Source organism: Eumetopias jubatus, unplaced genomic scaffold (genome assembly GCF_037043125.1).
Source record: "Eumetopias jubatus isolate StellerSeaLion01/CBP00866 unplaced genomic scaffold, mEumJub1_p1.0 scaffold_10, whole genome shotgun sequence".
NCBI classification, from domain to species: domain Eukaryota; kingdom Metazoa; phylum Chordata; class Mammalia; order Carnivora; family Otariidae; genus Eumetopias; species Eumetopias jubatus.
The window spans coordinates 120,867,159-120,879,165 of NW_028274816.1; the positions used below are offsets into that span (position 1 = coordinate 120,867,159).

General features: G+C 44.9%; 2 protein-coding genes across 2 annotated transcripts; both read right to left on the reverse strand.

Moving 5' to 3' along the window:
* Positions 1–992: 992 nt before the first annotated feature.
* Positions 993–2,526, reverse strand: LOC114213891 (C-C motif chemokine 7-like). Its single transcript, XM_028109220.2, has 3 exons — positions 2,375–2,526; positions 1,502–1,619; positions 993–1,098 (listed from the first exon to the last, which is right to left on the reverse strand). Exons 1-3 carry the CDS (start codon positions 2,448–2,450, stop codon positions 993–995), a joined length of 300 nt encoding a protein of 99 aa, XP_027965021.1. The 5' UTR covers positions 2,451–2,526.
* A 6,985-nt stretch (positions 2,527–9,511) lies between these two features.
* LOC114213888 (C-C motif chemokine 2) lies at positions 9,512–11,027 on the reverse strand. The gene is made up of 3 exons (XM_028109218.2): positions 10,891–11,027; positions 9,984–10,101; positions 9,512–9,623 (listed from the first exon to the last, which is right to left on the reverse strand). Exons 1-3 carry the CDS (start codon positions 10,964–10,966, stop codon positions 9,512–9,514), a joined length of 306 nt encoding a protein of 101 aa, XP_027965019.1. The 5' UTR covers positions 10,967–11,027.
* Positions 11,028–12,007: the final 980 nt, after the last annotated feature.

A 12,007-nucleotide genomic window follows, 5' to 3' on the forward strand; every position in this document is an offset into this window, starting at 1 on the left:
CCTACCCTCCTTGCTCATACCCTTCACACCCTCCTCCTACCCTCCTTGCTCTTCCTCAACCTATAGAGATAGAAATCTTTAAAACATGTGGTTCCCAGATGTGGAAGGGAACCTCTGAGGTCATCTGTTGATTCCCTCCCTGGTTCCTCAATGCAGGTGATACTTGTATTATTCTGGATTCAAGGGTTAGAAGAAAGAAAACCAGCCAGCTGTAAGACTGATGCAACAGCTGAGGGGAGAGTCTGTTGGATAGGGCATGGGATGGTGAGAAAGGAAATGATTTTGGAAAGAAAGGAAATGATTTTGGAAAGAAAGAAGGTATTTGAACAAATGGCTGAAGCTGATGTCAGCTAGAGCTGCAGAGCTTGCTAAACCTGGCCCCAGCCAACCTGACTCTCCTTGCCATGCAGGTGAGCCCAGCCTCCGGGCAAGCCCAGAGTCCATCATATGCCCACTCCCCCGGAACACAAGCTCCACCTTCTGAAACCAGCTCTCCTCTCCCTGGTACTCCCACCAGGTTTATCTTGTCCTTTAAAAAGCCATCAAAGTCAAGTTTTTCCAAAAATATATTTTATGTGAAAATTCAAGAGCTGTACATATAAAAATATTCAGTTCTATAATAATATTATGGTTTCATAGGGACATCCCCTCTTAAAACTTCAATATATGCGTATTTGCATGGATTCATGCAAGTAATTTCACAATACCACAGTGAGGTAGAGAGGAAGAGAGCGTCCTGCAGTTTTTAGGGGGTTGAAGTGATGTGATATGTCCAAGGGTGTACATTTAAAACACATCCAATTCCAGAGCACATTAAATTATTAACACACCCTCCGCCAGAGTGTTACTTAAGAAAACTATGATTCACATTATTACACAAATCTCATATGCCCTAGAATTGTAATAGAATAATCTCAGAGGTATGTTGGAAAGGATAGGGAATATAAATTGTTTCCTGAGTACTGGCTTGGCTTCATTATGGGCATGAGTGTTCACAGCTTTGGGGTTTGGATTTTCTTTTCCAGGTACTCCACGAGATCCTGGACCCACTTCTGCTTGGGGTCAGCACAGACCTTCTTGGCCAGTTTGGTCTTGAAGCTGTGGGAAGAGAGGGCAGTTAGAGTACACTGAAGAGTCAACCTGGGAGTGTGATCCACTCTGTGGGAAACCTGCCTGACCCATTAGCCTGGGGTGATGGAGGAGGATGGAAGGAGCCTCAGGGGAAGGAGCTACATTTGCCGGCCCTGGTGAAAGAAACCATTTTGTCTCCTGGATGAAGGAACTGACATCTGAACCAACACCTGGACAGGGAGTTGAGACTGGGAAGTCTCTATTTTCTCGAATTCACTTTTCCCATAAAAAAATTTCTGGGATTGGATTAGAGCTGGTCTAAGCATCTGGGGGTTAAATTCCAACTGAAGTCTTATAATAACCCTATCCACTGCCTGGGAGTGGAACTCAGGATCAAGGTTTGAGTGCGGGTGGTCATGGCATCACCCACATCACAGCTTCCCGGGGACAATAGCTGCTGGTGATTCTTCTGTAGCTCTTCAGCTTCCGGATGGGGATCTTCTTAGTGGTAAATCTATAGCAGCAGGTGGTTGAGATATTAATCCCGTCTGTCAAAACAACAACAACAAAGGCTATTTAGGGTGCGTGCTGGGACTTTCTATTTATAAGTTAGGGAACGGTAAGGAGGAGAGTCAAAGGAAAGGGAAGCTGCCCACCCTAAGTCCTGCGTCTCCGTCCTGAAACTCTCAGTCTCATTGGTACCGACTGTAAATTGGAAGGATACCACTGCTAACTGAGAGCAGAAGAGGAACTGGGGACAGCTCTGGGTGTTGTTAGGAGGGGCTCATAGAATAGTCCAATTCCTCAGGCAGCAGGACTGCAGCTATGGGTCCCCCTCTAGGCTCTGAGCAACCTATGCCTGGTCGTGAGTTTCCCTGATCCCTGCGCTTCCTCTGTGGAGCCCTGTCTCTGGATGCTGGACTTGAATGAAGCACCATCCAGATTCTGGGTCTCCTCCTTTCCCTTCCACCACATCTGGAAATGCCCTGCACACCCTCCGCCAGAGGCCCCCTCTTTTGGATCACCCCAGTCCCCCCAAACACTGCTACAAGGAGCAGAGGCAGTAACTGTACTGAGGGGATGAGTGTAGAGCTGGAGTCCTGGAAGGACTGGATTTGGGGTCCACAGCTGGAATTCTCGAGAGCAACCGTGTGATCAGTTTCACTCCTTGTCCTTCTCTGACTCTCCTGATCTTGGAAAGCAGTCACAAACAGGAGAGTATGGGTCATCCTCCTGCCTTGGTGGCCCATGAGAACCCAGAGATGTGGTGATGGGCTTCGAAGGGAAAGAGAGAGGGACTTACCTGGCTGGGCGAGCACCTGGGGGCTGAAGGTGGCAGCTGTGAGCAGCAGGCACAGAAGCACTGCGGAGACCTTCATGTCAGCGGGGAGCAGGGAGACTGGGCGTGAGAGCTGGAGGTTTCTGTGTTGGTCTCAGCCTCTCTGCTCCTCTGGTGGTTCTGCCTGCCTTTTATAGGAGCAGACAGGAATAGAAAGAAAGTAAGTGGGTGATAGGCAGGACTTTGTTCTGAATGAATCACAGGGTGGAATGGTACATCTGCTGAGCCATTACCCTGCCCTGGGGAAGATGTTAGGAAATGAGAGAGAAGGCATGATTGATGTTGGCCTGCCTTCCATCCAAATTCAGGGCTGGTGTGTGAGGCGGGGGCTATGCCCAAGCAGTATGTGATCTATGACTCTTACTAAGGGTTCTGCTTTTTTGAAATGAAACGTCTTATGTAGAAAAAGAAAGGAAGTAGGATTACCAAATCAAAGAGATGTAAGGGATTTCCCCAGTTTTCCTTTCAGATAACATGTCTAGGACGCCAGGTTCCAGAGAAAGGCAATAAAATTTTGGCTAGGCTTTACAATGAACTAAAACAATTCTTTACCGCTTTAAATCCTGCTGGCTTTTCTAAAACCCAAAGAAGAATACAGTAATAGAACATTAGCGGAAAAATAGGCTTCAGTGTTCTTAGAATAATACCTAAAATTATAGTGTCTATTCTAGTAATCAATTGCTGTATAACAACCCATCTGAAAACAGTGACTTGAAGCAATAGCAATCATTGATTTTGCTTTTGGATATAGGACTTGATTGGCCTACACCAGGCAGTTCTTGCTCAGGGTTTTTTTGTTTTGTTTTGTTTTTTACATCTTTGCAGTTGGATGATGGCTGGGACTGGGGTCGTCTCAAGGCCTTCACTCAATGTCAGGTGTCTGAGCTGGAAGGTCTTAAACAGCTGAGGGTTGGATCAGATGGCACCTTCTCTCCCTCCACCCCCATCTCTCCAGGGGTCCCTCTACATAGCTGGATATGGATATTTTACATAATGGTTTAAGGCTCCCAGGTGCGAAGTTAGAGAACATAGACCACATTTCTTAATTCAAGGAGCATAAAAGAATTTGCAGACGTGTTCTTTTCTTTAAATTTTTTATTGTTATGTTATCACATACATTCCATCATTAGTTTTTGATGTAGTGTTCCATGATTCATTGTTTGTGCATAACACCCAGTGCTCCATGCAGAACGTGCCCTCTTTAATACCCATCACCAGGCTGACCCATCCCCCACCCCCCTCCCCTCTAGAACCCTCAGTTTGTTTTTCAGAGTCCATCATCTCTCATGGTTCGTCTCCCCCTCCGATTTCCCCCCCTTCATTCTTCCCCTCCCGCTATCTTTTTTCTTTCTTAACATATTGCATTATTTGTTTCAGAGGTACAGATCTGCGATTCAACAGTCTTGCACAATTCACAGCGCTTAAACCACTATCTGCTCCATAGGCTGCAAGGCACATAATAAGATCATGGAATGTTGTCATTTTTAAAATATCATTCCAAGTAAAACAATAGAAGGGAAGCCAAATTTAAGAACAAAATCAAAGTGAACCTGTGCAGTTTGAAGCAGAGACAGGAGTCTTCACATCCCCCTCTCTCTACACACACACTACAAGCTCATCAGCCAGTTGCTGATGATACATTAATGAAAAAGGGGAATGATGAGAAGCCCTTAGATTTGTCCATCTTTTCTACTGTTTTTCAGTCTTTATTTATTTCTGCTCTGATCTTCATTATTTCCTCCCTTCTGCTAACTTTGGGCTGAGTTTGCCCTTTTCCTGGTTCTCTGAGGTATAAAGTTAGGTTTTTTATTTGAGTTCTTTCTTTTTTCACCTTTGTCTCTTATAGCTTTTGGCTTAAAGTCTATTTTGTCTGTTATAAGTATAGCTACTCCTGTTCTCTTTTGTTTTGTATTACTCTTTTAAAAGATTTTATTTATTTGAGAGAGAGCGTGAGAGAGAGCACGAGCTGGGGGTGGGGTGCGGGGCAGGGGGAGAGGGAGAAGCAGACTCCCCACTGAGCAGGGAGCCCGATGCGGGGCTCCATTCCAGGACCCTGGGATCATGACCTGAGCCAAAGGCAGACGCTTAACCGACTGAGCCACCCAGGTGCCCCACTCCTGTTCTCTTTCGGTTTTCATTTGCATGGAATATCTTTTCTATCCCTTCACTTTGAGCCCATGTGTGTCCTTCAAGTTGAAGCGAGTCTCCTATAAGAAGCAAATAGTTGGGTCTTTTTTTTTTTTTTTAATCTATTCAGCCATACTATGCCTTTTCTGGAGAATGTAATCCATTTATATTTGGTGAATATTGATAGGTAAGGACTTGCTAATATCATCTTACTGTTTTCTGTTTTGTAGTTCTCTTGTTCCTTTCTCCCTCTCTTGCTGCCTTCATTTGTGAATTGAGGTGGTATGCTTTTATTCCTTTCTCTTTGTCTTTTGTGTATGTATTGTAGATGTTTGCTTTGAGGTTACCATGAGGCTCACATAATACATTTTACAGATAAAACAGTCTATTTTATGCCTATTGCTTAACTTGGACTGCATACAAAAATTTTACCCTTTTATCCCTCCTTTTATGTTTATGTTACAACTTAACCTCTTTTTATATTGTGTAACCATTAACAAATTATTGTAGTTATAGTTATTTTTAATACTTTTGTCCTTTAACCTTTATAGTAAAGTGTTTAATATAGTATCATATTACAGTATTAGAGTGTTCTGAATTTGACTACTTACTTAGCTTTCCTAGTGTGATGTATATGTTTTCATGTTACTAATTAGCATCCTTTCCTTTCAGCATTTCTTGTAAGGCAGGTCTAATGGTAATGAAATCTCTCAGCTTTTGTTCGGGAAAGTCTTCAGATTTCCTTAATTTCTGTAGCACAACTTTGCCAGGTAGAGTGTTTTGGTTGGCAGTTTTCTTCTCTCAGTGGTTGATTATACCATCCCACTCTCTCATTACAGTGAAGTTTCTGCTGGCAAATCCTCTGATCACCTTTCAGGGTTCCTTTGTAAGTTACAAGTTTCTTTTCTCTTTCTGCTTTTAAGATTCTTTTTGTCTTTGGTTTTTGACAGTTTCATTCCAATATGTCTTTGGAGAAGAGCTTTTACAGTTGAGTTTGTTTGAGGACTTATGAATTTCAAGAACTTGGATAGTGAAGAGAGGCCCCTGCAGGTTCCACAGCCAGGACTGATACGTGTATGCTTTTGACCTGGTAAATGGGGGGGGGGGGTAACTCCTTCCTTGGCGTATGGTGCCAGATCCCAACAGCCCTCAAAAAGTCCTTTTGTCCATGGATAGGTGCAAAATTGTTGTTTAGGGTGAGATATGAACAAGGGACATCTTATTGGCCAACTTACTGACTCCAGTCCTCTTTCTACTACTGTTTTGTGGTACACAGGTAGTACCATTTTATTGTATACCACTTTATTCCTTTATTTCTTTTATTATATATTTTTTAGTTATTTTCTTCGTGGTCACTCTGAAGATTACCATTATCATGAATAACAGCCTGGTTCAGATTAATGCCATCTTAATTTCAATAGTGTAAAAACTTTGATCCTTTGGAGCTCCACCCCCCCCACCCGACTTTAAAGCTGTGATGGATGGAGAAAGGGGTCATGAGCTAAGGAAGGCAGGTGGCCTCTAAAAGCTAGAAAAGGCAAGAAAGGAGCGCCTGGGTGGCTCAGTCGGTTAAGTGTCTGCCTTCGGTTCAGGTCGTGATCCCAGGGTGCTGGGGTCAAGCCCCATGTCAGGCTCCCTGCTCAGCGGAGAGCCTGCTTCTCCCTCTCCCTCTGCCTGCTGATTTGCCTGCTTGTGCTCGCTCTCTGTCAAATAAATAAATAAAATCTTAAAAAAAAAAAAGAAAAGGCAAGAAAACAGATTCTCCCCCAGAGCCTTCAGAAGGAATGCAGCCTTGCTGACTTATTTTAAACTTCTGAACTCCAGAACTATAAGTTAATATATTTGCATTGTTTTAAGCCATTAGGTTTCTGATAAATTGTTACAGTAGCAATAAGAAACTAATAGAGACTTCGATACCTGGAAGTGGGTTACTGCTATAACAAATACTAAAAAAATGTAGAAGCAGCTCTGGAATCCAGCAGAGGCTGGAAGGATCTTGAGTATGATAGAAAAAGCATAGATTTCCTGGAACAGACCTTTGACAGCTACAGGAAATGAATACACCACACTTGGCATTCCTTCTTAAACAGGGCCTCTTGCCAATGCTTCGTGCTCATAGTTTCATCATGCAAAGAGCAAGGACTCTCATGCTTAGCTGGAGAAAACAAAAATGGATTGAAGATGTCCTGAACCTAAATAGATGTGGCTTGGAAAGGGAATGTGAGGAGATTACTTTTGGGCTTGAGCACATAGGTTGACCTGCTCTCGGCCATCCCTCCTTCCAGAACCTCCACCTCAAATCTGCCTGGCCTTAGAGGGTCTGATGCTCAGTAAACTGTATGGGGATGTACCATTTGCTTGCGCTCCATTCCTGTCTGCCTCCTGGCACCCACAACAACTAGGGATTTAGTCCTGGTTGGCAAATGAGGCTGCAGACTGGAAGGGTGGAGGAGAGGCAAGGAGGGCTGTTGGACATGGCATATGGGTCAGTGAGTTCCATAGAAAGCAGCCAATAAATTGCCTGCTGCCCTATGTATCAGGGTACTTAGGGAGTGTTACTTGGAGCTTTGATGGAACCCCTCAGCCTGAATCAGGTACCCTGGACTGGCTTGGGAATGTGGAAAAAGAATCCCCCTTCTTCCTCTCCAGCTCCAACTGGTAGAAATGGAAGTTGTTCAAGGCATGCACTCCTAGATCCTAGAACCTAGGTTCTGTGGAGTCCCTATTTGTAACACGTTATCAAATTGACTATGGAATAGTCAATCTGCCCTGAATGACAGAGTGAGTCAATGCCAGTGCTGGGATTAGAACTTGAGTGTCCCTGCCAGCCAGGGTTTTCCCCAGCTACTGAAGGCACTGCCTGGTCTAGCTTGATAGAGTAACCGTCTCCCCACCAGATTGGACTGATGAATCTGCACATTTACCATGCAGAATTTATTCAATAGGGCAAGAAATCGGGGCATCTGAGTGGCTCAGCCCGTTAAGCATCTGCTTTCGGCTCAGGTCACAATCTCAGGGTCCTGGGATGGAGCCCCACGTGAGGCTCCCTGCTCAGCGGGGAGTCTGCTTCTCCCTCTCCCTCTGTCTGCAACTCCCCCTGCTTGTGCGCCATGCTTTCTCTCTCTCTCAAATAAATAAATAAAATATTTTTAAAAAGTAGGGCAGGATATCTGCTTTCCTTAGTGGAAGGGCTGTCTGTGCCTAGGGGGATCAAATACCTCCCACGTAGGTCAAATGCCATGCAAGGGAGTATAGACCTTAGGTGGATATTCAGGAAAAAAGAGACCCATCCATATAAATGGGTGATCCCAAGCTCCTTGGATTTAAATGAGGATAGTGGTGGAGAGAAGTACATTCTGATTTCAGGGAAACTTGTCTCCTTAGAATGTGGGTTGTAGAAGGGACTTCTATATCTTAGGTCACAGTTCCTTCTCCTCCATCTAAAATGCACAGGGTTTCACTCTACCTAGTTCATTCTTCTCCAAAGCTGCTTCTCAGGCTCCATAGTCCGGCACTCCTCCTCTCTTGCCTGGGTCATGGCATTAACCTCACCTTGTCCATACTTCTTCAGACTTGTATGAAGCCAATAAGTTACATTTACTGACTCACTTCTGAACCTCCAAAAATGGCATGTCCTTCCTCATTGGCCCAGACATTTTCAACATCTCCTTTTAACTTATGAGGTTGAGTACTGACTTACCACACTGACATTCAGAACCCTTTACTCAACTTTCTTTTCTAAACTTCCCCATCCCTTGACACAGACATGGACTCCAGCTCCCATCTTCTTGGTTTTTACCCTTTTTTATGTACACATCATCATCATTTCTACCTCTAGGTATTTGCTTGCACTCTTCTTTCTCCTCTTCTAAGGTCTTATTTATTTATTTGAGAGAGAGAGAGAGAGAGCGTGCAAGCATGAGCGGGGGTGGCAGGGTGGGGAGGGAGCGCCACCCTCTTTTTTAAGATTTTATTTATTTATTTATTTATTTATTTATTTATTTATTTATTTATTTCAGTGTGGGGGAGTTCTTTCCCCTCTTCTAAATGATACTGTACTTTTTTTCTAGAAAAATCTCGTGCATTCGTCAAGGATAAGTTGACATCATATCTTCTTTATGAAGTCTTAATCTAACCATCTTATCAATGGTCGCTTAATCTCTCCTTGATTTCCCAAAGTCTGCAGTGTCTGTATTACTCTAAATTGGAGGAGTACCTGGAGGGGTCAAGAATCCCAGTTAGGGGGCAGTAGCATTAGATTTTGAGAGAGATTGAGGGCAGGGGTCAAGGGCTGTGAGAAAGGAGGTAGGGGTGTTGCTAAACAGGTGACAGGGGTAGCTGGGATCTGGGCAGTTGGTCTCGGGGACTGGAGTGGTAGGGCTGGAAAGCCTGACTAGCTCCTGCCTTAAAGATTCTTCTATAGGCGCTCACATGAGCCTACCCAGTCGAAAAGACCAGGGCCAATCCACATTGTCACTCCTCCCAACACGAGCCCACTCTCTGCAACCATGTCCTCCCTCATCACCGAGATAACACTCAGCTTTTTAATTTCCTTCAAGAAAACACCAAAAGCCGGGTTTTGTACAAAAATATATATATGTATATTGATCAATAGTTACAGAATATACACTTCCACAATAGCATTGTAAGCAATCCTTTAGAATTTAAAACATAGTCTTGTATTAATGATCCTTGCAAGGACCTTCACACCACCCTAGGGGTGGAACTGGGGCCCCCAGAGGAAAGCATTTTTTTCCAAGTCTCCATATTTTAAAAAAACACTAGTATTTATGGGAGATGAATTTAAAACATCAATAACTTAAATAAGATTAACATTACTTAAGACATTTTGTGCATATCAATAAACAAAGTCTTATACTTTTTGAAATTATAATAAAATAATATCAGAGGGCATTTAGGGAGAGTTAGAAGAAAATAAATTAGTTTCAGATTCTTTGGTTTCAGAGTGAGTATTCATGGCTTTGCAGTTTGGGTTTGGGTTTTCTTGTCCAGATGTGCCATGGAATCCCGGACCCACTTCTGGTTGGGGTCAGCACAGATCTCCTTGTTAAGGATGGTCTTGAAGCTGTGGGTGAGAGAGGATACCGTTAGATAGAGTTCCAGTGAGATCTCGGCCTAGGACTCCAGCCCATCCTGCCTCAAGAAGCTGCCATGGGAACGAGAAGAGGAAGGCAGGTAGTAAGAGGCAGCTGTCCCAGGTGCAGCCATCCTGACTTCCCGCTAAAGAAATTGGGAGGGTCTGCATAAGCACCCATACAGAGAATGATGTTGGGAGTCACTTTTTGCCTTGTGGCCTCAATTTTCCCATTGGGCACCTTTGGGTATTAGATTAGATGACCTACACCTCTGACTCTAAGTTTGTAAGGCTTTCTCCTTGCTCCCTGAGGAAGAAATGGACCAGGGAGGGCTGGGGTGCTCAACTTACATCACAGCTTCTTTGGGACACTTGCTGCTGGTGACTCTTTTATAGCTCGCCAGCCTCTGCATCGAGATCTTTTTATTGGTGAGTGTATAGCAGCAGGTGACTGGAGAATTAATTGCATCTGGAAATAAGACCACAAAGAAAAAGCATTTTAGGATGGACTAGATTCTTCTGATCTTAATCATGGCAGAAAGGAGTAGTAATGGGAAGGCAAAGAGAAGTCAGGAGTAGAGGCAGGACCCATAAATCCCAATATTTCTGCCTATGCTTCAGAGCTAGAATGTCATACTAACTCAGTTTCCTCTGCTTTATAATGGGTGCATAGCATTGATAATGAATGGAGGGAAGGGGGAGCCGTTAAAACTAGATAATTCCTGGGAGTGTCCTTAATCATTAATCCTGGGAGGAATGAATAATCCAAATATTCAGGGTCAGGGAAGATCAGCTCAGGGTCCCCCTCTAGGCTCCAAGTTGTGAGTTTCCCTGATAACCCACTGCCTCTGCGGAGCCCTGTCTCTGGATGCTGGACTTGAATGAAGTACCGTCCAGATCCTGGATCTCCTCCTTTCCCTTCCACCACATCTGGAAATGCCCTGCACACCCTCCGCCAGAGGCCCCCTCTTTTGGATCACCCCAGTCCCCCCAAACACTGCTACAAGGAGCAGAGGCAGTAACTGTACTGAGGGGATGACTGTAGAGCTGGAGTCCTGGAAGGACTGGATTTGGGGTCCACAGCTGGAATTCTCGGGAGCAACCGTGTGATCAGTTTCACTCCTTGTCCTTCTCTGACTCTCCTGATCTTGGAAAGCAGTCACAAACAGGAGAGTGTGGGTCATCCTCCTGCCCTGGTGGCCCGTGAGAACCCAGAGATGTGGTGATGGGCTTCGAAGGGAAAGAGAGAGGGACTTACCTGGCTGGGCGAGCACCTGGGGGCTGAAGGTGGCGGCTGTGAGCAGCAGGCACAGAAGCACTGCGGAGACCTTCATGTCAGCGGGGAGCAGGGAGACTGGGCGTGAGAGCTGGAGGTTTCTGTGTTGGTCTCAGCCTCTCTGCTCCTCTGGCTCCTTGGGCTGCTCTTTCCGCCTTTTATTGAGGGCTACGAGGGTGGAGCTAAGAGAGAAAGTTTGGCCCAGGGCAGCATCATTCTCAATGAGTGACGAAGTGGAATCAAAAATGTGCTGAGCAAGTGTGGTGCTCCGGGAGGTTTCCAGGAAGTAGGAGGGAAGCAGTGACTCTGGACTGGGTACTTTTTCCATTTGCTGCTAAGACCAACAGATGTGGAGGGGGGCAGTGTGCAGTGATGTCCAGAGAGACCACAGATGTGGACAAAGCAGATTATTCTGAGGAATTCCACTTTCTCTCTGAAGTGAAAACTCTGCAGGAAAAGAGGAAGCAAGGAAACAGAGTTCACGAGAGATGACAGCATCTCAAGCTCCCCCCCAGCCTACCCCTAGGCAACAGCCCATGAGGTGTTCAAGCCAGGAAGGGGTCCTGATGTCTTGGCGGGCTCCCCAGCAGTGTACCAAATCAATTTGCTTCTTAAAATCCGGGATGGAGGCACAATCAAAGCTTAGCAGAACTATAGGATTTTGTAACCATAGAACTGAGTTCTAAGAATCATTGGGTTTAAGACTTGGAGGAAGCCAGATAGATCATATAGTGCTACAAAGAAATTTCCATGTCATACTCATACAGTGCTTACTCTGGGCTGCGAATATCCTAACCCCTTTACAAATGCTAGGGCTTTCAATTCTCCAGCCCCACCCAGTACGTATTGTTAATTCCCATTTTTACCGATCAGACAACTGAGGCACAGAGGGGTTAAGTAACCTGCCAAGGTTCCCAGTGCAGACCCCACTGTCTGGACATCACCATTGTGATGCATCCTCCAACTGGCCCTCGGTAACATACCTGGGTGCTCTCTGTCCTCTACATCTGCCAAACTAGCAGGCATCTAAAGGTGAATGGAGAAACATTCCTTGTGGTTAAGTCACTATGGGATTTGGACTCTGTGGTTAGCAGAGCAG

Excerpts from the sequence above, each read along its gene's own strand:
- LOC114213888 (XM_028109218.2), bottom strand. The coding sequence starts at position 10,966 with ATGAAGGTCTCCGCAGTGCTTCTGTGCCTGCTGCTCACAGCCGCCACC. Across the intron at positions 10,102-10,890 it reads CCAGGTGCTCGCCCAGCCAG|ATGCAATTAATTCTCCAGTC; the intron begins GTAAGTCCCTCT and ends TCTTATTTCCAG. Across the intron at positions 9,624-9,983 it reads TGTCCCAAAGAAGCTGTGAT|CTTCAAGACCATCCTTAACA; the intron begins GTAAGTTGAGCA and ends TCTCACCCACAG.
- LOC114213891 (XM_028109220.2), bottom strand. The coding sequence starts at position 2,450 with ATGAAGGTCTCCGCAGTGCTTCTGTGCCTGCTGCTCACAGCTGCCACC. Across the intron at positions 1,620-2,374 it reads CCAGGTGCTCGCCCAGCCAG|ACGGGATTAATATCTCAACC; the intron begins GTAAGTCCCTCT and ends TTGTTTTGACAG. Across the intron at positions 1,099-1,501 it reads TGTCCCCGGGAAGCTGTGAT|CTTCAAGACCAAACTGGCCA; the intron begins GTGGGTGATGCC and ends CTCTTCCCACAG.